We start from the raw sequence: 26,681 nt of genomic DNA, 5'->3' as shown, positions 1-26,681 counted from the left end.
CGCTGGGCTGAGGGCGCTGCGGGAGCGGCTGCCCGCGGTCTCCTTCCCGCTGGGGCCTCGGCAGGAGCCGGTGCCGGAGCAGCGCTGGCTCGTCCCGGTTGCTGTGGGTGGCACAGAGGTGTCTGCCCTGTGCCCGGGGCTGTGCGGGAAAATTCCCGTGGCCAGAGGTTTGTGTGCCCGCAGGAGACAGAGGAGTCCTGTAAAAGTGACTTTATTGATGAACAAAGAGAGAGGCCATGCGGCATTTGCCATTCGGTGTCTAAAATGCAGCCTCCTTTTTTATCCTCATTTTCCCGGCTGCGTCTCCCTCTCCCATTCCCCACTGGCTGAGGTACTTGGAAGGTTCAGACTTCGCGATCCGCCTACTGCATGTCCCTCTTAATATGCACCCCTACTACGATATTAATCTTACTGCTTTCAACCCTTCCTTTTCTCATTTTCTCAAGAATTGCCTTTACTAACTTTTAATTTCCATTGACTCAATCTCTTTTCCTGTGTTCTCTTTGGCGCAAGGTGTCGTGCATGGTAAAAGCTGAGAGTTGCTGCAGCACGTCAGAGGAGGAGCAGCATTCGTTTAAGCCATGGTCTGCCAGAAAACCACGAAAACGTCTCCCATTCCCATCCTTTCTCCGGAATACGAGCTATTTTCTTATTTCCTTTGCTATCTGTTTAACCACTTTTCGGTTATCATCTGTTTGCAAACAGCCGTTTGCGTCATTTAATTTTCCACAAACTCCTCCTTCTTCTGTAAGTAGATAATCTGATCCCATCCCATGGTGAAATGTCTCGTTCCTCATTTCACGGTTTGGTCAGCAGGAAGGTCAGAAGCTGGAGCTGTCTGCTTGGTTATTATTTCAGGGATACTTTTTAACCTAAGTATGCCACTCAAATTATGGATGGGTTTTCTGTGTCCTGATATGAATTCGTTAGGGATCCCAGGGGCTGGTCCATGGTGTTGTAGGATTTGTTCTGGTGGCCGTTCATCTTTTTCCCTTTTTTGGGTGCTCCCTCCTGCCACGGCTGCATCAATTGACCACTTTTATCTTATGAAATGATAAAATGTTTGGATTCCCAACTGATTTCTCTGGACTAGCAAAAACACCTCAGTGCTCTGGGGAGAGGGATGATTCCCCCCCACACACTTTTTTTTTCATGAAATTTGCTCTATATTCTCCGTTTGCTGTTTCCCTTTGCAGCTTAACCAGTTTCTGTTGCAGTCAGATATCCTCACTGTGGGCTCTGCCTTTAGTTGTGCAAATTCCATCTGTGCAAGCAGGCAGAGCTGGGGGTGAGGGGCAGATGGACTCAGGGAAATTCCTCCCCCTGGCAAGAAGGCCCTTGGGCATTGTCCACACTTCTCCAGAGCAATGTTAATTTGCATTTCTAAAACTCCTCTCCTGGTTGCCTGGAACTAGGATTTTCTTCCAGAGCAGCCTTTAGGTGATTCACATGTCCACCCTCACAATCTGCTTTATTTTCGTTTTTATTTTTTTTAACGATTTTTTATTAACAGTTTATGCGTTAAAGCCTCACCATTAATACTCTTCTAGGTTTGCAAAATGCAACTTAAAGGTGAGCTTCTAAAGATCCATTCTGAAATTCTGCCGTCATTAAGAGCCACCACAAATATATAGAAAAATATTCCAATGCAATCAAGTCTTTTCTGCCTCTTCTCCTAGGAGTAAAAATTGCTTGTCACACCCCTGGCCCAAACCTGACAATCTAAAAGTAGGATTAATGTGAAAATTTTTTCTCCTGGTGTAATCTTGTCACTGAAACTGCATGGACAATAAAAAACTCTCCAGCAATATCTTTAGTGTTAGAGAGTTAAGGCATTACTTGATTCTGGTCAGGATGTGCAACAGAAATAATTTCATCCACACATAGCCCGGGTGTGCAGAGAAAATCATTCCATGAGATGTGAATTTTGCTAGATTTTTCCTGAAATTTTACAGTCTGAACCCATTGAAATCCATTGGTTTAGTGTTTATTGCTTCCAGGTTGTGTAGTTTTTAGTGTTTGGTTTCATATTGGACCTGGATTTCTCCTCCTGTGATGTTAATGAGGTCCCACTCCTGGATTTCCTTCTCAGTCTTTTCCAGACCAGGTGTCTCCATCTATGTTGGGGCAGTGTCTGGGGTGGGTGTTCCTTGATGTTTGCTGATGTTTCCTTGATGTTTTGTTGAATGTTGTTATCTTTGTGGGAATCTTTTGGGCTATTCCCAGTCTGTTGAGATGTTAAACTCATCTCTGTTGAGTGGTGCAACATCCCTTAAAAAAAGCCTTTTAAAATTTCTTTCCTGAGAGAAAGGCAAACCGAGCCTGACTAGTAAAATGGAATGTAAAAAAAATTGAATTTGGTATACTTTCCAATAATGGAATCGCAGGCAGCCCAGTGTGTGAGTGTAATTGAGAGGCAGAGTCCTGGGTGGATGCTGTGAACAGCAAAGTGCCAAGGCAGGCTCTGTGCCAGCCCAGCTTCCTGTGGCAGAGATTTCACAAGAGACAGGATTCTGGCCACAGACTGCTTGAAATACACATCCCTTATCTCCAGCCCGCACTAGGTGGAGAATTCCCAGGGTAAGGAATTGCAAAGATCAATTCCAAGGGAGATAATTGAATATCTGCCCTGGCTCTGGCCAAAGGTTATAATGGCCGGGTGCTTGGCCTTCAGCCAAGGGCACACACTGACTCAGAAAACACTTCCTAAATGCAGCAACATGTTGCATATTCATAGACCTTCATGCATTATTCAGATTCATTCTCCCCAGACCTGTAAATCATTCTTTTTCCTTCCTGGGATTCTGGTGTCCCATAATCCAGGAATGTGAAGAATTTCCTGATTATCTTTTTTACCATTCTCTGATTTACTTACATGAACAAAAGCTTTTTACATCAAAATGTTGTAATTACAAAAAATATATTTACCACAACTATTTCTAAGTTCTGTTAATCGCAGAGCTAAAATAAACTATGTTCATACAGCAAAGTTTTCCAAGAGATAGCATTCATTTTAATATTTGCAAAAAGACAATAATATAATATGTACTTATAACACACGTAGAATCCCAATTTCTTTCCTGAGTCTGGAATAGTCATAGCTGTGGCACCAATCATTTTGTTATTTTTCATTTTCTCAGCTTTTGTTCCCTTTCTTCTGTCCATACCCCAACCTTGAGGCTATTGGGGTTTAGAAAGTGATACAATGTTATGGGTAGAACAGAGAACTCTCAATTCAGGTCCTGCAGTTTCCTATTAATGCTCAGAATTCTTGCACCTCCTTTTCAGTCCTGGATTACTTCTGAGACTCCCCTGACCCCCTCTAGTTCAAGATACCACAAACCTTCAGACAAAATATCTCACAAATATTTAACTCTTTTCTCTAGCATTTGCTCTTTTTTTTTTTCAAATACTGAAAGATTATTTTTAGGCTGAACATTCAACCATTTCACAGAGGCTTCTTCTGCCACTTCTTGTCCTCCTGATTGCAGCAAGTCATCCACATCCTGCATTAACCCAATCCCTGGGTGTGGGGTAAATTCTTGTGATATTTTCTGCAAGGCTTGCCCCAATAAGGCTGGTGCTTCCGTGCATCCCTGCAGAAGGACCGTCCATGTCTTTTCCATTTTCCCTTCTACCTCTTGTTCCCACTCAAAGGCAAAATCCTGTTTACCATCCTGTGTAAGTGGGCATCCCCAGAAAGCATCTTTGCCATCAAGGACTGAATGGTGTCAGTGTGAGGAGGGCACCTGGTTGAAGATGGTGTAAGGATGTGAGAGCCCCTGGGTGCTGGGGCCCCCTTGGGCCCTGGGGTTCATCCCTCAGGGGCTGTAGAAACTCTGCCATGGCCTTTGCCTTCCCCTTGGCCTTTTCCTCCTCCCTTCTTGCATTCCCCTGCTGTGCCTTTGTGACCAAGTGCTCCAGGGGCTTCTTCTGCCCCTCCTGCAGCCCCCTCAGTGCCTGGGGGTGCTCATCCTCTGACAGCTGCTGAGCTTTCTGCTAAATCATTCCTTTCTGCAGTGACCCAAGGAAAATGCTTAAAAGCTAATCTGGATGCTTGCACGTCCAATCCCCATTTCCCAGCTGTTCCTTCGTGCTGCTGCTCCTTGTGCTGTGGCTGCCGTGGCCAGCCCGTATCCCAGAGCCGGTGCCTGTCCTGCCGCAGTGTCCAAACGCGGCCCCCCCGGCGGGCAGGGCCGGCAGCTCCACGGGGCCGGGCAGCGGCCGGGGCGTCCCGCAGCCTCCTGGGGGCCGGGGGCCACTGCCGGGCCTGCAATTGCCGGGGGGTGCTGGGCTCAGGCAGCGCCCGGCGCTGAGCCCCGGCTGCCCCACAGCCCCGGCCCGGCCCCGCAGCTCCCCACAGGCCCCCAGCCCGTGCTCCCGGTGCCGCCCCTCTGCGCCCGCTCCTGCCGCTGCCCAGCACAGAGAAACCCCCTGCAATCCTGACCTCCTTGTGTGCCTGTCCTGGCAACCGGGGATACAAAGGATCTGCATCAGCTGGCAACTTTGGAGGATGAGAGCCTGTTGAAAAACATCCCCATCCTCAGTATTCTTCTCTTCTTCGTCTTTGTCATCATCCTTTTTCTTCCCACATAGATTGCTCCTGCTTCTTCTTGCCTGAACCATATTCCTGCACACTCCCCTTCACCCAATCCCTTCTCAGCACACCAACAGCATCCATCCCCTGTTGTCTAAATCCCTTCTGGACTTCCCTTATTGACTCCCTGGGTGTCCATGTCCTTGATTACCTCTGGGAGAATGTGCAAACTCCCTCCACATGCTCCCAAGGAGCCCTTCAGAGATATTTTGACATCATCATCCCTTTTTCCGGGATTCCTTCGTGGCTTTCCCTTTCTACCCTCCATGGGTGCCCTGCCATGTTTAGTCCCCGAAGACCCCACTGTAGTCCCTGATGAGATTTTCGGTGCTCTCTGGCTGCCGACTCTTCCCAGCCCCCCTGATCTGTCACTCGTCTGTCTCCTGGTCACTCTCGGGTACCCAATCCATGCCCGGTGCCACTGCCACCCAAGGGAGCCGATCACCCAAACTGGGTGAGGCACCTTCAGCTCCACTCACTGCTCCCGCCCCGGACGGGGGAAGGAATTCGTGCCGAGCCCCAAGGTGTGTGGAAAAATTCACATCACCAGAGGTTTCTGTCTGCTAGGAAGACAGAGGAGTCTTGTAAAAGTAATTTAATTCATAAAAAATGGAAGAGAGCGCTGGCCATTTCCCATGGGGCTTCTGAAATTGTTGGAGGACACAGCCTCCTTTTCATCCTAATTTTACCAGCCTCATCTCCCTCTCCCTTTCCATATTGGCTGAAGTACTTGAGGGGTAGAGACTTCCCAAGGCACTCACTGCATCCACACATAGCTAACGATGTCCAGGACTCTATTAAGTGTTTGTTTTCCTCTGGGAGTTCATGAATTGAGCAGGACCTTGGCTGAGCAGCAGTCTGTGTGGTCAATTAATAACATTTTCTCACCCTGATGGCTTCTGCTGTCCCTTCCTTATGTCCACGTCCCCGGCCCTGTGTCCAAGCGGATTGGCAGCATGTGTTTGTAGAGACCCTTTGCTGTTGTTCCTTGCATGGGGGTCCCCCGTTTTGGGGCCATCCCCCCTGGAGCAGGGTGTCCCGGCTTGGTGCAGCCCCGCCCCTCGGGCAGCGCTGAGCCAATGAGAGCGCGCGGCGGTGATGACGCAGCAGTGTCCAGGCAGAGCCGCAGCTCCCAGCGTTGCCCACCTGGAGCCACCTGCGCCCGGCCCGGGCCCCAGCGCCCCCCTGGATGGGAATTTGGGGAGGTGGGAGGGGGGGAGCGCCAAGGCCGGGCCCCCCCGCGCTGTGGTGGCGGCAGCGGCTGCAGTGGGGAGCGAGTGCGGGCGGGAGCGGCCGAGAGCCCAGCGCTGCCCCAGCCCGAGCTGCCCCAGCTCCATCGCTGCCCCTGCGCTGGGATGCTGTGGGTTTGGGGGGAAGAGGGAGCCGGCAGTGGGTGCTGGGCCTGGGGGCAGCAGGAGAAGGAAAGGAGAAGCAGGGTTGAAGAACCAAATGGTCAAATTATGCACGTGGGAGGAGCAGGTGGGATTGTGCAGGAGAAAGAAGAATAATGGGCGGGAGTGTGAGGAAGAGTAGGGACACCGCAGGAGGGTCAGAAATGAGAAGCAGCACAATGTTCCACTCCTCCCTGTATTTGTAGCTTCTCCCCCAGCCCCAGGAGCGTTGCTCCCCCCGCATGCAGCAGGTGACCGAAAAGGATGATCCATGAATTTCACAGGGGTGAATCTTGGTGTTTGTGAGCTTTATAGGGCTAAATGTTGGTGCTTTGGTTTTTTGCAGGGGCTGAATCTTTATATTTTGGAGGGGATTTGGGCTGAAACTAACTTTTTGGGGAGTGTTTGATCTATGTCTTGATGTTTGGATAATTTTGGGGCTGAATCGTGGTGTTTTCAAGGTTCTTATAGACACAAGATGCCAAATGACTTCCTGAGATGAACTTTGGAAGGAGGAACCCCCAGCCCAAGGTGCTCTTTTTTTTTTTCCCCTCAAACTAGGATTTGTCATTCCCATGCCGTGGGTAGATGGAGGAGGAGGAAAAGCCCCAGAGATCCCTCTCGAGGAGGGCTGCAAACCCAGCCCAGGGAGTTTCGAGGAGGAAAGACCCTCCCTGAGCCGGGAAGGCGGCTGGAGATCCAGGCAGAGGTCAGAGCTGATGGAGAAGCCCCACAAGTGCTTGGAATGTGGGAAGGGTTTCAGCCACAGCTCCAGGCTGATTCGGCACCAGATGATCCACACTGGGGAAAAGCCCTATGAGTGTGGGAAATGTGGGAAGGGTTTCAGAGACAGCTCAGACCTGCTCCGGCACCAGGTGATCCACACAGGGGAACGGCCCTACACCTGCCTGGAATGTGGGAAGAGCTTTGGATGGAGCTCCAACCTGAGATACCACCAGCGCATCCACACCGGGGAGAGGCCCTACGAGTGTTCCAAGTGTGGGAAGAGGTTTCAGAGAAGCTCCGATCTCCTCAAACATGAGCGGATTCACACAGAGGAGAGGCCCTTCCGCTGCCCCGACTGCAGGAAGGGATTCAAGCACAACTCCCATCTCACTGTCCACCGGCGCATCCACACTGGGGAGAGGCCCTACGAGTGTCCTGAGTGTGGGAAGAGCTTCTCCAGGAGCTCAACCTTGACCCATCACCAACGGAGGCTCCACTAAGGGAAGCCCTGTGAGTGTCCCGAGTGTGGGAAGAGCTTCTTGGTCTGCTCCAGCTCCATCCCCCATGGGAGGATCGGTGTTGGATGATCCCCAGTGACCCCCGTTGGGCAGAGCCCTGGTGATCTTTGGTCCTGGTGATCCGTGTTGGGAAGACACCTGGCTGGGGGACTCTGCATCATCCTGTCTCCCTGTGGGCACCTGGAGGAATGCAGGGGCAGCAAAGTCCATCAGGATGCAAACCAACTTTGGGAATTCCTTGGGGAGAATGAATTTGTTGATATCCAACTCTAGAAAATCTTCTGTGTTCAATCCTCTCTTCTGGTGGTGCCCTGCTGGGCAGGGTGGAGGAAGAACCCCCGGCCCGTGGCTGGAATTGAGTGCAGCGGGCGCCGGAGAACAGCCATGAAACCAGAAACTCATCACGGCTCCTCTGACTAAACCCTACAGTCCTCACCCAGCCCCCAGCCTGGCCTTGAAAGGCTCTTTATTGTAAATAACTCTGACTGCCCCACCTGGAAAAAATCACAAAACCCTCTGCTGCCCGGGCAAGGTGTTAACTCTTTCAATGCCCAGAATAAAACTTTACAGATACTTTGTTCTCTCTCCTAATTAAAAAAAAAAATTAAAAAAGTAATACACACAGAAACAATATAAAAACATCAAAATCAAACAAAACGAAAAGTCAAGTCGCAAATAAAGAAAGGAGAAAAGTCGTGAACTATAATTTCTCTTTTTTTAAGATATGGTGAAAAACCTCTTGTTTCCTCTATACCACATAAAAATATTACGAAGTGAATATGGTTGTTCTAACTGTAAATATAAACTAAGGCAGTAATATTAAACACATATTACAATTGCTGTAATCTCCTAAATTTAAATAATCAAAATCCCCATGTGTTCTCCAGAAAAAGAAAAAGAAAAAAAAAACCTTTGTTCTCAAAAATAAAGTAAGCTTTTGTTTAAACTGTTATAATCCTTAAAGTGTGCCTCATAAATTAATATTGTCCTTGTTAAAAGTTGTGAGAAAAACTGTTAGTCTGAAAAAAGGGGTTTTAGATAGTAATCAGATTTCCATTCTCTTAATCACTCTAACATCCAAACCACAAGAAAACTGTTTGTTGTGAAGAAATCTCCATAGACTGAAAAAAAGTCTCCTCTTTGAAGTAAATGAGTAAAAAACTTTTAATGATGGAAAACTATCTGAGTTGTTTTTCTGTGTTTTGGGTATTAAAAAAAATGGTGTGGAAGAAAAAAAAAGTAGTCTCAAGTTTTGTTCTAAGTTTATATTTCTTATAGTTTCTAGCAATAAAATTTCTCTTTCTACCATTTAAAGTTTAACCTGCTTTTTGTCTACTTCTTAATCGTCTCTCACCACAAAAAAGTTTCAAATGAATAAACCAAAACCACTACATCAAACCTCAGTGATTCCAGGATTTTGATTTCTATTACCCAAGGGTGTCTTCTGCAGCCAAATGGTGATGGACTGGGGCAACGACCAAGATTTTGGAGACAGTGGGATGGAAACTCCTCCAAAAATGTTCTTCCCTCCCTCCCAAGCACGTGAATCCTCAGCTCACACAGACATGGAAATCCTTTTACTTTGGCCTTGATTTGCTTTTCATTTCTCTTCATCCCTTTAAAAAATCCAACACTGGGGTAAAAATAAAGACACTGAACTGAGACATGGGTGTGGACATGGGGAGACAATGACATGGTGGGACACAGACATGGAGAGTGACATGGGGACACATGGACATGGAGGGGGACGTGGCCATTCGTGGGGACATGGGGGGACACGGGCATGGATGGAGATGTGGGGGACAGTGACAGGGATGGAAACATGGTGGGGACACAGCCATGGGTGAGGACATGGTGGGACATGGCCAGTGCCATGGGGGGAACTTGCAGGGGCTGTGGGGGATGCTGGCTTGGAGGGAGTTGAGGGTTCCTGGCAGGGACTTGGGGCTCGCTGAGGCCTTTGGGGACCCCAGGCCGAGCGGCTCCGGCTGCGCTGGGAGACCCTGGCGGAGGTTCTGGGGCAGCTGCTCAAGGACCCCCTGCCCTGGAGCCCCAGCCGGGCATTGGGCTCCTGGAAGGGAATGAACGTCCTTGTCCCCAGCAGGACAGATTTCTTATTTCTTGCAGGTGCAAATGGTTCTCTTACCAGAATAGCTTGTTGTGTTAATTGTTGTCATGCTTGAGATTGTTTTCACCTGGGAACAAGCAAGTTACTTAGCTGCACATAGAAGAAGTGACAGGCTAGCTATTAATTAGCAGAGAGCAAGACCTGATTTTATGAGGCCTTTCTTTTAGAATTTATAATACCTGACTGCAACATCTCACTCTTTTTCATTAATTCAAAAAAGTCACATATGTTCTGATGATAAAATAGCTCTCTCTTGTGAGGGTGTTATCTCATTAAGGTTATCACTGGTTATCTGTTAGATATGGGATAAGATACATAAAAGACAGATTACAATCAACAAAACTTAGCAAATTCTATCATGTCACTGACACAGGGTTTCACAGCATGAAGAAAAAAAAGCATAATGTCCAATGTCTCCTAGGGAAATGGAAAGAAATGACCATTGTTTTAAAGACCAAATACTTCGTTAGCTGGAAATGTTGATCTTTGACATCACTGAATGTGCTCTTGGATCCTGGAACAGGGAATAAGTGAAGAAGGTTAGTAGGAACACTACTCCATGATGATGACACAGGGCTTTTGTTGGCAATTTGCCTGTAAATTTCCAGACACAGCCATATCTTGGCAGTCCTGCTTCTGGTTTTGTTCTGGCCACGAAGGCTGCATGGTGATTAGGTTCTCTTTCTTCTCACTGGGCTTCATTTTCTTGGAGGCAATTGATATTTGGCTGAATGAACAGGTGACTACTTTGAACTTGTTGATGATAAAAACACATGCATACCTTCTCCATAAGTTAATGAATTAATTAGACTTTGTCATTGTACCTTCAATTGAAGAGCCTTACATAAAAATATTTTACTTTTTTTGGTATAAATATTGCAAAAATTTTTTTATGAATATGTAAATATTTAGGAGCTAATTCCCCCTTCCTTGTTTTAAAAACAGCATGGATGACTCTTGCCATGAACATGAAGAGAAGTTCAAAACAAAACAATACATGTAGTAAAACCTATATATATATATATATATATATATCTATATATATATATATATAGATATATATATATATATATATATCTGATAACAGATATAATTAAAAACACTTGTGAAATTAGATTATTACCAAACATTAAAACATTGTACCATCATTCCAGTGTCTGCAACAGCTGATAAACCTCAAATCAGTGAAGAATTGGATAAGCGTCTGTTGGGGGTTGTTTTTTCCTTTCCTCTCTGCCTGTGGAATTTTTTTCCCATTGACATGCTAAGAAGCACTGATGGTTAGGTCCTAGCACCAGGGAGAGCCTCCCTGTTTTTTTGGGAGTTTCTCTCGGAGGGTGGGTGGAGGGAAAGGGGGAACACGGTGAGATTGGAAGCAGGTAAAGGAGGGTGGGGGGCAGTTGCTGGCTCTCGCTCGCTTTTGGCTCTCGGAGCAGAAAGGTCATTGCTACCCCCCCACCATCCCAACGCCGGGAGCTGCCTCTCTGTTTTGGACCCCGCAGCCCTGCTCGGACGCCCTCCTGCTTCAGCTTGCTGTTTTCCCAGCATCCTGCCTCTCCTCCATCCCTTTCCATCTGGGACACAGCTGCCATCACCCCCAGCCCCTGCAGGTGCCGGGATCGTCACATCTGCCCCGTCCACCGGGAATCTGCCAGCGCTCACTGCCAGCGGTGACGGTGACTGCAGCACAGGGGAAAAGTGCCTGAGGCCCAGAAGGACTGGAACTGGGTTCCTGTTCTGCTTCTTGTTAATTCCAGAGTTGTTGTTCTGTTTGCCTTCTTAGATATACTAGTAAAGAACTGTCATTCCTATCCCCATGTCTTGCCCTGAGAGCCCCTTAATTTCAAAATTGTTCTCATTCAGAGGGAGGGATTTACTTCCTCCATTTCAAGGGAAGGCCCTGCTTTCCCTAGCACACACCTGTCTTTTATTCAAACCAGGACAGATTTTGGCACCCATGGTGCCACCTGTGGGCATTGAGTGGAAAGGCTGGAAAAGCAATAACAGTTCTTGAGTGACCTGATTTTGTGTTTTAGGTGGCACCATATGGTTTGTGCTGCACGTGGTCACTGCTACATCTCTCCCATTTGCAGCCCTTTATCTAAAAATGGGTCCTATCACTAAGGCTACTGTGGCCATTATCCAGTTCATTTTGTGGGTTGATAAGATGAGGAATTCATGGATTTTTAAGTCTCTCTGGAAGGTAAGTACATGGATTCAGAGCTATTGAACTCTAACTGTGTGTTTTTGAGGTTACTTCAATAATGGTACTTACTGTGAGGAAGTGACAGCAGGGGAAATTTTCTCCCTTCCCTTCATCCAGTTCACCATTTAGGTCCACCCCACCAGTTTTCAAAGGTTTCAAAGGCTTCAAATCTTCTCTAAATACTAATGCCTTTACAGTGGCTGGTGTTGCTGATAAGACTGTTAAACCTGTTCTATTTAACATTCAGAGATAAGGGGAGATTGATTTGGATAACAACCCTGATACCTACCCCAGGAAATTGGGATGCTGCTGCAGAGACTGACCCTGCCCCACAGCCCACTTCAGAAATGAAACACCCGGATTGGGTGGGTGTTTTAGTGAAGGAGATGTGTGAGATGGGCCAGATGCTGAAGGAGTACCTTTCCCCAGCTGGTGAGAAACTCCCCCTGCCTTCAAGAGGGAGACTCTGATGGTGCAGCAGTGGAACCCACAGACATTACATCTGTCCAGGTTCCAGCTGAACTGCAAGGACACTCACAGAGAGCAATAGTCACCCCTGTGGAAACTAAGAAGTCTAAGATGAAAACAAGGCACCTAGAAAATAAGGATAAGAAAGGAGGGCCCGCACAACCAGCAGGGGAGCCAGAGGTTGAGATCATCACCACGTCCCTGTCGTACAAAAGTCTCCATACTCTGCAAAAAGACATTGAGTGACGAGGCCGTGAGGCTTTTACAACCTGATTACTTTGGGTCTGGGACCTTATGGGTCCAGGTGTGCAACTGGATGGTCCTGAGGCAAGGAATTTGGGACCCTTGACCCAGGACTCAGGTGTGAATCAGGTATTTGTAAGGCAGCCAGGCCTCCTTTCCCTCTGGGAGTGGCTTTTAATGAGTGTGAGAGAGAGGTTTGTCCACAGAGAGAGAATGCAGGAGCACCACCATAGAATGTGCTGGAAGACCCTTGAGGAAGGGATCCAACAGCTGAGAGAAGTGGCAGTGCTGGAGGTGCTCTTTGGGAGGGATGGACAGCATGACAATGACCCTGACAAGGTCAGGTGCACAGGGCAGGTGTTGTGGAATCTGACAGACCTGGGGCCATCACAATACACCACCTTCATTGCAACAATTAATGCTGATAATAACAGAGACAGTGGGTTCTGTTGCCAACAAGCAACAAGCTTAGAAATTTTGAGAGTATGATCAATGGCGCGGTGCAGGCTCATGTCTCTGCTGTAATTGTGAGCCTCCAAGAGGAGATGAGGGAGATGAGGGGGGAGGGGAGGAGGAACAGTTCCCAAGCAACACCAGTGCTGTCATATCACGAGTTCCTGGAACACATTTTCAAGCCCTTCCAGCTGTTTCTGTCTTGCATCACAAAATTGGCAGGTGTTTTGCCCTTTAAAAAGGACTTGTTGCATGCATTATTATCCAAGGGGTCGCTTTCAAAGGCCGACAAAAACCCCATGAACAAACAGCAACCAACCAAACAACATATTAAAAACAAGTACTTTATTTTTAGCTCTTGATTACAATATTTTCCAAGCTGGCCTCCTCTTCCACTGCAGTGTTCTTTGAACAGAAAAACTTCCTTGCCAGAGGATGTGACTTAACAAGGCAAACAGAACTTACACACAATGGATATATTAAAGCTAAACATTCAGAGTCCCATTTCACAACCATCATCATTTATTTTCTGTTCATTTTGTATTCAGAAGGGTGGGAACTGTATCTCGGATCCCCTGGCTAGTTCGGTGCCATAGCTACTGATTACCTGTCCTTTCTAATTATCTGTCCTTTCTGTAGTTCCTCTGCCCGTCTGTTGCTCTTTGATCGCTGCCTCCTTCACCTGATTTTTATATTTTTCTAGATTTGTGGGGGTTTTTGTATGGGTTTTGATTTTTTCTTGCTGGTTGTTTTGTTTGCCTGCTTTGTTGGGTCACACTTTCCATTTTGTTATTTGGTTGGGGTTTTTTCAAGTTACTAGTAGGAATCAGCTTGTGATTTGGATTGAAAAGTTTTGAAGACAGGTGTTGCACATAAAGGTTGTTTTTGTTTTTAAAGTCATCTCACACACAGCTCTGCAAGGCCCTGTGACTTTGAGGACTGTGAGCTCTAACAAATTGTGCATGAATAGGAAACTTGTAGTTCCTACCTGCATTACACACAGCAAAATGTAAAGTGTTTGGAATGGAATCAATTCTAACCTTTTTTTTTTTTTTTTCTGCCATGCCATAAATTGTGTCAGATTCATCAATGAACTCGGTTCTTCCAGGATGGAGTGTGCAAGGATAATCCCTTAGCTCCTGTGTGGAGCTGGTGTGCACCAGGCCAGACACAGCACTGTCACCCATAGCCAGCCTCTGTCTGCACAGAGAGCAGGGAGCTGCAGCTCTGAGGAACTCAGGGCTTGGTGAGCAAACACACCAAACCCCTCATTTAGATCAGTTCCTTTACTGGACTATTTGTTGCTATGTATTTAGTATATATTTATTTATCGTATATGCTGCTGGTATATTTTTATATCCCCACCCAAAGCTGAAAAAAAAGAACCCTGGCAGTTTGCTTTAGCTGTGAAGTCAAGAGACTCATTTCAACAGGTTCCAGCTTTGCTCCTTGTTTGAATTCAAAGCAAGCAAAAACCTCTTCTGTTGGTCACATCAAACCAACATAAGTCTGTGAAAGACAGAAGAGTGTAAAAATTAGTTCATTTTCTAGTACTTACAGTCTTCTAATTCAGCCATGGGATAATTATGCCATAATTCACTAGATCAAATAACTGGTAAAAGCAATAGAAAAGAAATTTTTTTAAAGCTAGGTTTAACAAAAGTGGATTAATTTCATAAACAAAACCATGTAGTAAAAATACAGTAATTTAAACTTCTCAAAGCCCTTTGATAATGGAGCCCTGCACCCCAGTCATGTGCAGTGCAGCCTCAGCTGTCCCTTTGAGCCCAGAGCTGCCAAGGGTCAGGGCTGGGATAAGCCTTCACCCAAAAGTGAATCCAAAATCAGTCGAGAACAGGGCTCACACACAGAGCAAAGTCTCAAGGCCAAAGCCAAACCTCCATCGGGTTGGATTTGTTTAAACACTGAATTGTAGAAAATTTGCTCATCCTGTAACATCATTATTACCATGAAACTTTACATGAGCTGCTAAATAACCACATTCCCATCCTGAAATGCATTCCCAAATATTGTTGTGCACTTGCTCTGCCTCTGCCGCTGCTCCTGGGGCTGCTCTTGGCCACGCAGCCTCAGTGGGAGCCAGCACTGGCTGCAGCCCCAGCGGGCTCCCCAGGACAAGGCCCAGCAATTAAGAGGCCAATTAAAGCACTGGGCAGCAGCAGAACCCTTATCAGAGTTATTTGGACAACAGGGACTTGCCACAGCTCCACAGCAGCATGACCATGAGCCAGGCTACCAATGCAATGAGCAGAGTTTTAATAAAACTGCAGAGAAAAATCAGCAACTTACCGTCCTATCTGATAGAGCTTCCGAATGCCAAAATAGCAGCAGAGCAGGACAAGTGGCACAGTGAACATTGTCACTACTGTGCCGATCATGCAGGACCAGCGCACATCCTGGGGGCAGACAATTCTTGGAAGGCGCTCTGGATCCTGAGCATCTATTCCTGTTTCAGGGATAACATCTGTGGGAGCAATGGGGAGCGTGAGCCCGTGCTGTGCTCCACTGCTGAGCTGGCAGCTCGCTGCATACGGCCAGGACGTTCTCTGTTTGCCCCAGAGCTGGGGCATGCAGGCACCTTGGCACCCCTTGGCACAGGCTGTGCCACCCAACAAAGCCCAGGAGGCCGGGAGGAGAGCCCGGGGCCAGCGCAGCTGCTTGGGCAGTCGCTGCTTCCAGGGAGCCGCGCCCAACCCATCCCTGAGCAGCCACTGCCAGCCCCGACCCTCCCTGCCCCGTGACAGCTCCCCCGGCCCAAGGGGACAGAGCCAGGCCCTGTCAGGACACACTGGAGCCCTGCTCTCCCCCTCTGCCCTTTCCCCACCATGGTCACCCCTTGCAGCCCCTCCCAGGTTTTGGGCGGTGTCTCCCACGGAGGGATCCCAGCAGGATTGCTCAGCCTGGCTGAGCCTGGCACAGCAATCACCTTCTGTGGCTCTGCCTGGCATCTCCTCCCTTTGTGTACCAGGGGCTGGCACGGAGCCATTGCTTCCTCCAGGAAGCGCTGCCTTCACCAAGGCCTTTTGGTCCACCTCTGGAGAAGGGAAGAGGCGCAGCTGGATCAGATGGAACCATTCCCCATTGGGGAGGGGGCATCTTCAGTAAGTAATATTTGTCAAAGACATGGATAAGGATCAGTAAAAGGCCCAGGCTCTTGGGGTTGCCACGTGGCCCTCCCTCCTCCAAACAGCCACCCCTCCTGATCTAGCCTGAGACCAGGAAATTTCAGGGATCTCAGGGTGTGCATGGCCTGTGGGGCACTTTGGGCTCCCTGTCAGATGATGCCAAATGCCTTCCTGCAGAGGGTCGGGAGAAGCTGCAGCCAGGCCAGGCTGGGAAACAGCCCTGCAGGCTGTGACAGCAGCAGTGGGACAGCGAGGCTGCCATGGATCCCTTCCCGCTGTGCCGGGCACGGCGTGTCCAGATGTGCAGAGAAAGCCCCCGGCTGCTGAGTGTCAGGAGAAGGCTGAGGGAAATGCACCCACCACGGCGTCTCTGCAGATCACTCAGCATCTGGTCCAGCAGTTTGGCTGCCTCCAGGGATTTCTTGTTTCCTGTTTCTTGGGCCTTGCCTGTTGGTGGATCTTAGAGCAAAGTAATTCAACTTCATGTGGATGGATTCCACAAAAGCAGTGCTCAGCTTGTGGGGTCAGCAGGTACACACTAGTCACTCCTGCTATGGGAATTGGATTTGGACACAGCATCCAGCCCTGGAGCTGCCAAAGTGCTCCCTGCAGACACACCTGTAACTCAACAGCCACACAAGCTTCTGTCACCTGGTTCCTGCCAGGTTGTCAATGATTGTGCTGTGAGGGGAAGTTAAGAACTTACCTGCAGAAGCTCCCAAGAGTTCCAAATCATCTTCCACCCAACTTCCTTGAGAAGCCTTCCCAGGAACCTCACCTGGAAGGGAGTACAGGTCAGAAGCATTTCCATGGTGTGCTGGGATCCCCTTCTGCCTTAGGGAACTGGGCAGTGCAAGGAAGGGAAATGCACCCACCACGGTGTCTCTCCAGATCACTTAGCATCTGGTCCAGATGTTTGGCTGCCTGCAGAGATTTCTGGTCTCCTGTGTCTTGGCTCTTGGCTTTTGGAAGACCTTAGAGCAAAATAGTTGCACTTCAAGTGTATGCATAGGGTGAGGCTGTGGGAACCAGATGTGAATGGACATGGCCAAAGCTGCAGAGGGGCCTGGGGAGCTCTATGGTAGCTCTGGTCACTCTGCACACTCTCTCCATGCCCTGTGCAGCATCTCTGGAGGGGAAACCAGGCCAGCCCAGGGCCCGTGTAGGCTCTCTGCCTCCCACAGAGGAAAACCTCCCTAAAGCCCTATGGAAAACCATCCCCAAAGCTTCTTGGGGAGAAGGAAGCGCTGTCCCAGGAAAGGGGAGCCAGGCCCCCAGCTCACCTGCTCCCTGTGCTCTCCACGGAGCTGCCTGGGCAGCCCTGGCAGGCAGGGCCAGTGCCAGGAGGAGCAGGAGGAAGAGGCGCAGAGCAAGGGCCATGGTGCCTTGCCCTGTGCCAGTCCCGCAGCTCTTGCTGCCCCCGCTGTCCTGACACCGCTGTCCCAATGTCAGCACCACTGCCGCCGCCGGCGCTGCTGCCGCAGCAGTTGTGCTCAAGGCCTGACTGCTCGGTGCCTGTGGTGCTGTGCAACCACGGGGCTCTGGCACCTCCGCGACCTCAGAGCCTGCTGTGACCTCACGGCCAGGGTGGAATTTTGTGGGGAGTGGGATCTATGTTCTTTGGGAGGGAGCTCATCCTGCCCAGCAGCTCTGTCCAAGGGCTGTGACACAGTCCCAGCCCAGCTGATCTCACAGCCTGGGGGATGAAGGGATGGAGAGCAGCTCTGCCGGGAAGGGCTTGCAGGTGCTGCTAGATGAGAGGCTGGACATGAGCCAGCAATGACACATCCAAAGGAGTGAATGTTGAAGGAGGTGATTTCACCCCTCTGGTCTGATGAGACCACACCTGGAGTACAGCATGCAGCTCTGGGTCCCAACACAGGAAGGACATGGTCCCGTTGGAGCTAGTCCAGAGGAGGGACAAAATGATCTGAGGGCTGGAGCCTCTCTGCTTTGGAAACAGGCTGGGAAGCTGGGGGTGTTCATGCTGGAAGAGAGAAGGCTCCAGGGAGACCTGATTGCTATGTTTCAGTACCTTAAGGGGACTTGTAAAAAAGAAGGGACAGAATTTTTAGTGGGGTCTGCCTTCTCCAGGCAGGCCTTGGCAGCACCGCAGCCCTTCATGGCCTCCCACTGTCCCGTGCCCTCCACGCCTCCCCCAGGCCTGCCTGGCTGCTGAAGGAGCTCCAGAGGAGCCGCATCAAGAGGCACCTCAGAGCCCTCAGCAATCCAGCCAGCAACACACGGGCAGGACACAGATGGCGCTTCCAGGCTGGCAGAGGGGTGCTGGCCATCTCCAGGGACCGGTCTCTCAGGGATCCCCGCCGCAGCTCCGGCCTCTGCCCGCCCGCTCTGTCAGAAGCCTTAAGGCTTCCACAGAACCACCAAAGGCCAAGGGCCTTTTGGCCACTTTCCCTTCCACTCCGCACGCTTGGCCAACTTGGCGAGCACAAGCACCCTTTTTGCCCTCTTCCCCATTGGCCTGAAGACTCTGGGCACCAAAAGAAAGCTCCTGGACCTCTGTGTATGACAACAGCAATTTACTAATCCTACAGTAGGGTGAAACAAAGTGCTTGCAGAGCAGAGGTGTTCCCTGCAGGCTCAGGTGGCCCCAGCAGACGCAGCCTCCCAGATCAGTTCTCCACAGTGCTCACACAGGACAACCAGCCCCTGCGACACAGGGAAGGCCGTGACTTCCAGAGGCGGCGGAATCCATCTCGCATCTGCTGGAGTCGGGAGGAGGGAATGCTCTGTACAACTCTGTTGATGTACAGAGTCTGAAGAGCCAGGCATGAGATGGCAGCGCTGGTGTCATCTGTCATGTCCTGAAGGGCTGGAAGAGAGAGGAACAGAGCCACAGTCAGAGCCTGCATCTGCAGGGACCTGGGGAGACCCTCCTGCCCCATCCCTCCCACACGGCAGCTCTTGCCATGGCCTGGAGGAAGCAGGAGACAGCAAGGATCAGCTGGAAGGCGCTGGCCACGAATGTCCCTCCCGCAGGCCCCTGGAAGGTCTCTGTGCTCTGCCCACGCCGCCCCTCGTGCGCGCAGGGAGCAGAGCCCTCCCAGCCGGGGCAGGGAACGCAGCTGCCAGCGCCAGCCCCCGCTGACAGCCCGCTGGCCTCACTCACCCCTGCACATGAGCTGCAACTCTCGCTGCTGCTCTCTCAGGAACCGCCCGGCCATCCCTGCCAACACAGAGCCTGTCACGGCCCCAGCCGCACAGCTGCCCCGCAGCGGCGCTGCCAGCCCTGCGGCCACAGCAGCGCCTTCCCCTGCAGGGCTCAGGCCCGGCCCTCGCCGCATCCTGACGCCCAAGGACACGGCTGCGAGAGGGCGGCAGCGGCGCCGAGGGCAGGCGGGGCTCCAGAGCCCCGGCCCGGATGGCGCTGCCGGGGCAGCAGGCGGGGCTGGGGCCGAGCTGCGGCGGGGCGGGGAGGGAGCCGGGCTTGTGGCTCACCAAGAAACCTGACGGCCGCCTCTCGCAGGGGCTCCTGTGGGCTCCGCAGGTACGGCAGCGCCTGGCGCAGCAGCTCGGCCGCTCGGCTCCTGTCCTGTGCCAGCTGGAGAGAGCGGCAGGGCACGGAGGGAAGGGTTGGCGCGGGCTCTGTCCCTTGGCCCCGGCCTGCCCTGCCCGCACAGCCCTGAGCGGGGCAGAGGGCCCGGCAAGGCGCGGGCTTGATGGAGCTCGGGGCTCCATCAGCTCCGGCCCTGGGGCCAGAGGAGCCTGGAGAAGAGCCCGCGTGGGCAGCCCAGGGAAGGGAGCAGCGTTCTTACCAAGCACTCGCCAAACCTCCACATCTGATCCGCCATCAGCAGCTGCTCAAGATCTCTCCTCTTCAGGAAGCTTAGTGCAGAAAGCAGCGTTTCACAAGAGGCCTGCAGAGCAGCAGAGACCCAGAGATGGCACCGCAGCCCAGGGCACAGGACCTGCCTCCCTGTGCCAAGGCCAGGAGGAGGCTGGAGCCCATGAGGTGCCCGGGTGCAGGGAGACAGCTGAGCCCCCTGCCAGGAGGACAGCAGCGCCCAGGAGTCCTCACCTCTGCCACACGCATGTTCTCATGGTGGCAGTTGAAGAAGAGTGGCAGCAGGCTCTTGCTCACAAGCATCTTGAGGGGCTTTTTACCCTTGGCCGCTACCAACCTCATCACCTCTTGGAAGAGGCGAATGGAGAGCAGCTGCACATGGCGGTTGTCCTGTTGGAAAGGAAGCAAAAGCCCTCCTCATCAGCTGCTCCAGACCCCTCTGTGCACAGGCCCAAAAATCCACGGGGCCCCACACTTGGGGACAGCACCCAGTGGCCGTGGCTGGGGGCACAGAGCCTTACGTTGTCCAGCAGTGGCCAGAGCGCGCCAGCCAGCCGCAGGGCGATGGGGCTGGGTATTGCGAGGTGTCTGTGCGAGAGCAGAAAGCTGAGCACCGCGACGGTCATCTCAACGATGTCTTCATCTGCATCCCGCAACAGGTCCACAAGGCTTTCTGTCAGGCTGTACATTCTAATGTTCTGCACAGAAGACAAGGCAGGGCAAGCCCACGCTGCTGCTGCTGCTGCCGTGGAGCCCAGGGGCCGAAGGCCTGTCCTGAAGCACTCGGGCAGCTGAACAGCAACGCAGGAGAGCTGGGAGCAGCTGCCACAGCTCCCAAAGCCCAGCCAAGCCCAAGGGGCTGCTTTCCCCAGCCCCACGCTGCCAGCACAGCTTCAGCCGCTGCTGTCTTCTCACCATCGAGGGGTCCTTGCTGAGCTGCACGAGGCCTCTGAGCACCAGGCGATGCATCTCCCTGGACGTGCTCTGCAGGCGCCTTGCCATGATCTCCAGGAGGCTGTCACCCCATTCTTTGATGTCCAGGAGGTCCAGGACCTGAAAGGCACAAAGCAGTGACCGGGGTGCCCAGCTGGCAGGAGCTCAGAACTGCACAGGCCTGAGCCAAGGCAGCAGCACAGGGCACGGGCACCGTCCCAGGCAGCTGCGGCTGTGAGAGGGCAGAGAGGTGGGAGGCAGCTCAGCTGTGCTGCCCATGGGGCTCACCTCCACAAGGAACGCCATGGCGGGCAGCTGCCAGTCTGAAATGTCTTGGCTGAGGAGCTCCAAGAGTCAGGAGATGATGCTGCAACACCAGATCATGGAGACACAGCGCATCTCCCTGGTGGGGGGAAAAGGCATCATTGCCCCTGAGCCGGGAGGGCAAAGCTCTCCCAGGAGTGACCCACGGAGCTCTGGTCTTTTCCCAAGCACCCCGTGGGCGCTTTGGGAGGCGGCTGTTCCCGGGCACCCTCCTGTGCCAGCCTTTTCCAGTCTGCTCGTCCGTCTCTTTGTGACAAAGCCCTCTCACCCCTGCCCATGGGAACTGTGTGGGGCACCCTGGGCACAAGTGCCGGGGGCAGCAGGGAGAAGGGGGTCTCACCTGGCCAGGAGTCCCACTGCATAGTGGTGGGTGTCAGTACAGAGCAGCGTGTCCCAGCCAGCCTTGCCTTCCATGGCTACCACAACACGCTCACACTGCACTCGGCAGAGCAGGACCTTCAGGGTCTGCACTGCAAACCTGTAAACCTGTGTGCAGAGCAAAGCCCAGGTCATGCTGTCAGCCCTGGCTCCTGCCTTGGAAGGGATGGGGAGACTGGGAGGACTGGGATGGAGCACCTTTGGGGGTTGGTGGCAAGGCCCAGTTGCTCCTGGCACCCCTTCCAGAAGGTATCAACCTCCTCTGGCGTATCCAGTGCGCTGATGTAAACTTGGAAGAGCAGACACAGAAAGAGACGGGGAAAATACTCCAACACTATAGGTGGGCACCAGGTCAGGTTGAAGACCCTCCACAGTGTCACGGTTGCCTGCAAAAAATGAAACAGCCAGAGACAACACTTAGTGCCAAGACATCCGTGTGGCAGGGCCCGAGCATGCCAGGGAGAGGCCGGGGGAGACACCGCGGGGTCACCCAGCCTGGTGCCCCTGAACCTTGCCCCTAAGGCAGGTTTCAGCGCAGTGCCTGAGGCAGAGAGATGCAGCTGGGGGGAGGACAGAGAGCTAGCTGCTGGAGAGGTGGCCTAGGGGCAAGCCAAGGTCAGTTGCAGGAACTCACAGCCAGGGCAAAGACTCCTGTGCTGTCCCCATCGGAGGTGTACACACTGTCCACTGGCCAGGCGTTCAGCACATTGAGGAGTATCTGCAGCGCTGGCTCCGCAGTCCCAGTGGAGGACATGATCACTCCCCACATGGCCGTAGCAGCTCTGTGGGGTCAGAGCTCTGTGTCAGGGGGGTCTGGGCCACAGCACTGTGGCCTGGGCTGCTGCAGGGGCCCGCGCTGGCCGTCAGCCCTGCCTCTGCCCACCGGCCCTCGCTGGCAGCACCCAGCCAGCCCACGGGGGTGCAGGCATCTTGAGGGGCAGGGAGGGAGCGTGGCAGCACGCTCAGGGGCTGACATGGCAGCACTGGCAAACGGAGGAGCCAGAGGCTCCTGGAACTGTCCCCCTGTCTGGCAGTCACCAGGGACAGGCTCTACAGGGTAACGGGCCGGGGAACCCTAAACCCTCAAGGCAGGTGGGGCTGCCGTACCTGTCACCCGATGGGGCCCAGCGCAAGAGAGTCATCAGCACATCGCAGGGGTATTCCCTGGTCAGCTCCAGAAGGGCCTTGTCCAGCCTGTGCCCAGCAGACTCATTGGCCGTGAGCCACTTGTGGATGTACCTCACCATGGCTGGCACCTGCAGAAGGCCCGGGGAGACTTGGACACCTGCCCGAGCAGCAGGTTCCCCAGCTTCCCTTGAGAAGTGCTGCCCTTCCCACCCTATTGGGCTGGGCCTCAAAGACTGAAGGAACCCAGCAGAGCTGGCTTGAGGTGCCACACAATTCCTGGGGTGATCAAGCCCTGGCCACAGGCTGCTTACTTGCTTTGGATTGGAGACACCCTTCTCCACAAGCAAATCCAGCATGGCAGCCCCGGTCTCAGCAGTGAAGAGGTGAAAGTTTGCCAAGAGTCCAGTGCCCACACCAGTGGTCTCTTCCCGCCAAATGCACATGATGAATTCATAGATCATCTGCAGGAGAAGGGAAGGAAGAGAGGGAGAATCCATGGAGTGCTCCAAGCACGGTGCTGGGCTGAGCAGTGACAGCAGGCCCAGCCCAGGTGGGGATGGCTGCAGTACCTGCGCTGTTCTGCGGAAGCGGCCACGGGCAGGGTCCTGCTCTTGTGTCGGGTCCATGGCGGCACCTGGCAAAGAGCGAGCGCAGCCAGGGCTGAGGGGCTGTGGGAGAGGCCGGAGAACACAGCCCAGCCCTGCATTCCCAAGCAGGGACAGCCCTGGGATGCTCCAGGGATGGGGTGTGGCTGCCAGGGCGTTCAGCCCCAGCGCCTCTTCTGTCCTATCCATGGGCATGTTGGATGGGATGGGATGGGATGGGATGGGATGGGATGGGATGGGATGGGATGGGATGGGATGGGATGGGATGGGATGGGATGGGATGGGATGGGATGGGATGGGGCTAAGCTGGCTCCAGGCACCAGCCCTGTGACCCAGCTCTGCTACTCACCCTCCTGCAGCAGCTGGATCTGCTCCAGCTCTTCAGGCTGCTGTGCTGAGGGAGCTGCAGCCTCCTCCTCCTCCTCCTTCACCCAGGCCAGCTTGGGCACTCTGGGTGGTGTCTGCTCCATGTCACTGTATGGAGTTGGGACTGCTTGCAGGAGAGATGTCTCAGAAAAGCTCCAGATGAGCAAGTGCTGCAGTTGAGCCTTGTAGGCACCTTCAGCAGAGGTGAAGCCTCTTCACCTTCAGAGAGCCTTGGGAAGGCTACAGGACACCGTGTCCTGCAGTCTGTCCTCGAGGCCACCTGCAGAGGAAACGCTTTGGAAAAGCTCCGGGTCAGTAGGGAACAAGCTGGCTGTGTGGGGGCTCCTCACAGCACCGCTCTCTCCGTCCTGTCCCGACGAGTGCACCGAGCACTGTGGTGTGGCCGTGTCACCGCCAGCACCTATGTCACGACGTGTCACAAAGGGTCACCCTTGTACGCTCTGTCCCTTTCCTATTGCACGGTGACCACGGTGCACTGTGTCACAAAGAGCCCTAGGACACACCTCCACGTGCCCTGGGGACATCCCCACCCCCCCTCAAAGTGGCCCAGCTTGCAAGGACGACGTTCCCCGAAGGTTCGAGAACAGCCCAACAGGAATTTTAGGAATGGCTCAAACAACAAGCAGATGCTCCTCTGCTCTGCCTGCTCAGGGCAGCAGAAGGAGCCCCCACGGTTGCCGAAGCAGCTGCAGCAGGAAGGGCATCGGGGCCTTCCACAGCAGCTGCCAGGGCCGCTCTGGGACAAGACCCGGTGCTGGGTGGCCGTCACACACACAGGAGTGTGACACAGACACGGGACGTATGGCCCAGGGCGCGAATGCTGCTCTGAGTCCTGGGAGCAGTGAAATCAGCAGGTGTGGCAGAGTCCCTGCCAAAGGAGACCTGCCGCCCCCAAGGCCTGCCAATGCTGGTGCCTGCTCCTGCCACAGAGACCTGTGTCCCCTGGGGACTTCTCTGTCAGAGGACAGCCAAAGCCCACGTGCATTGGTGTGTGTGCTCCTTTCTGCAGGCGGCTGTTGGCAGGAGCACCTGGAGCAATTGGTGGCAACACTTGGTCTCTGTCAGAAGCTGCTACTCCTTCCTGGAATTATTTTTTGCTTGGAAGTGATTATGTGCAGTGTCCACGCATCTCCCCAGCCCATCAGTGCCTCACACACGAGGCGACCACCAAGCCACTCTCCGGCCATCTGACCCGCAGCTGAGCCCTTCCCAGAGTGCCCGCACCCGCAGGGAGCGCAGGGCTGGATTTGGCCGCCAGAGAGTTGGTGACCCTCGTGAGATCCTCGGTGCATTTAGTTCCTACAGGAGAGTGGGGACCGCTGGGAAATGATCTGCATGCCTTGTTAATTGGATGTTCTTCCACCGCTAGCCTGGGGCAGGATCTCTCCCGGTCCTCCTCTCAACTCCCGGGCCTCTCCTCAGCCAATCAGAGAAGGCACCAAAATAATTGAGCCAATCAGAGCGCGCGGCGCTGATGACTCCTCAGGCAGTCCCAGAGCGCCCAGAGCTCCTCACCTGGACTCCACCCGTGCCCCGCCCCCAGCGCCCCCCGCCAGGAGAATTTGGGGAGGGGAGTATCGTGTATTATCTTCTTTTTTCTTTTTCTACAGTTGAGATTAAATGCTCTAGACACGGTATTTCGTGTTCGGACTCAGATGTTTTATTAATTCTTATCTATATTACAGTGAGTTCTGCAGCACTTCTAGCTAACAGGCTAAAAATGGTGACGTACCTCTCTCTACAAGGCCATTTAAGGGCCAATGAGTCCAATTAAAAAAGACACCATAATACCCCAAGAACCAATCACTCGTGACCTGCAATGTGGAATTTTCTATCTAATTACAAAAGTACCACCTAGACCCATGAAGAAGGTGAACAAGAAATAAACCACTGCCCTAAAACCTCCATCTTGCATTATATATATTACTATACTCTAAAATCACAAATTCTAAATTTTCCACCATGGGACATTACAAACTTCTATTCCAACAACACACCAGTGATCCCAGTTCTTTCACTCAATCTTGGAAACCTTCTTCACAGCCTCAGGTCAAAAGCAGTGTTTTCCTGGGGGTCAATGCCTGTCAGCACAGAAAGCCCAAACCCCTCAGTTTCCAGAGTTCCAACAGGGGGGAGGTGTCAGACCCTGCCCGGCGCTGGCCATGGGGCGTGTGGCGGGGGCCCGCAGCTCTTGGCTACTGTGGGCTGCTGGGGGGCTGCTGGGGGGACACCCCCGGACCTGTGTCCTGCACACACAGCGCTGTTCCAGGAGATGGTTTAGTCCGAGTGTCACTTCATTCACGGCACCGACTGGCTGAGGTTCGTGGAGAGGAACATCTCCAAGCGGGAGCAGTTCCTGCACTTGGGCAGCGATGTGGGGCTGCACGTGGGGACACCTCCTTTGGGGACAAGGCTGCCAGGCACTGGAACAGCGACCCGCAATGGATGGAGTACAGACGGGCTGCGGTGGACAGGCACTGCCGGCACAACTACGAGTTGTCCAGTCCGTTCCTCGTGGAGCGCAGAGGTGAGCGTGGGGCAGAGCGTGTCCCCTCGGGCCCTGCCCTGGGAATGACCCTGGAGCCCCTCAAAACCTGCCTGGGAATCACCCGAGACACGTCAGCCCTTCTTGTTCCCACCCTCGGGCCTCCTGCCCCTCACCCCAAGGGACTCCGGTTGCTCTCCCAGTTCATCCCAGTCTCTCCTGCTGTCCTTACAGTCCGTGTCACCAGAGTATCTCCCATTTCCTCTCAGTCCACAGCCATTCCATTCCCTGTCCACTCCCCGAGCAGAAAAATCTCTCCAACCCCTTCCCTCCACCCAATGGGGATCACCAGGACCACGGATCACCAGGGCTCTGCCCAACGAGGGTCACTGGGGATCATCCAACACCGATCCTCCCATGGGGGATGGAGCTGGAGCAGAGCACGAAGCTCTTCCCACACTCGGGGCATTCACAGGGCTTCCCTTAGTGGAGCCTGCGTTGGTGATGGGTCAAGGTTGAGCTCTGTGAGAAGCTCTTCCCACACTCAGGACACTCGTAGGGCCTCTCCCCAGTGTGGATGCGCCGGTGGACAGTGAGATGGGAGTTGCGGTTGAATCCCTTCCCGCAGTCGGGGCAGCGGAAGGGCCTCTCCTCTGTGTGAATCCGCTCATGTCTGAGGAGAGTGGAGCTTCTCTGAAACCGCTTCCCACACTTGGGACACTCGTAGGGCCTCTCCCCAGTGTGGATGTGCTGGTGTTGT

The 26,681-nt window shown here is 52.9% G+C and overlaps 1 protein-coding gene across 1 annotated transcript in view; it reads left to right on the top strand.

The window, feature by feature from the left end:
* Window positions 1–26,681, top strand: part of LOC148218027 (uncharacterized) — a 775,474-nt gene that overhangs the window by 286,102 nt on the left and 462,691 nt on the right. Inside the window, 1 exon segment of the mRNA XM_088158035.1 lies at window positions 6,781–7,189. Within this exon segment, the coding sequence (XP_088014161.1) occupies window positions 6,781–7,189 (409 nt within the window).

Source organism: Sturnus vulgaris, unplaced genomic scaffold, assembly GCF_052056855.1.
Source record: "Sturnus vulgaris isolate bStuVul1 unplaced genomic scaffold, bStuVul1.hap1 Scaffold_195, whole genome shotgun sequence".
Classification (NCBI taxonomy): domain Eukaryota; kingdom Metazoa; phylum Chordata; class Aves; order Passeriformes; family Sturnidae; genus Sturnus; species Sturnus vulgaris.
The sequence above is the reverse complement of the archived record's forward strand: the minus strand, read 5'-3'. Positions and strand labels throughout refer to the sequence as shown.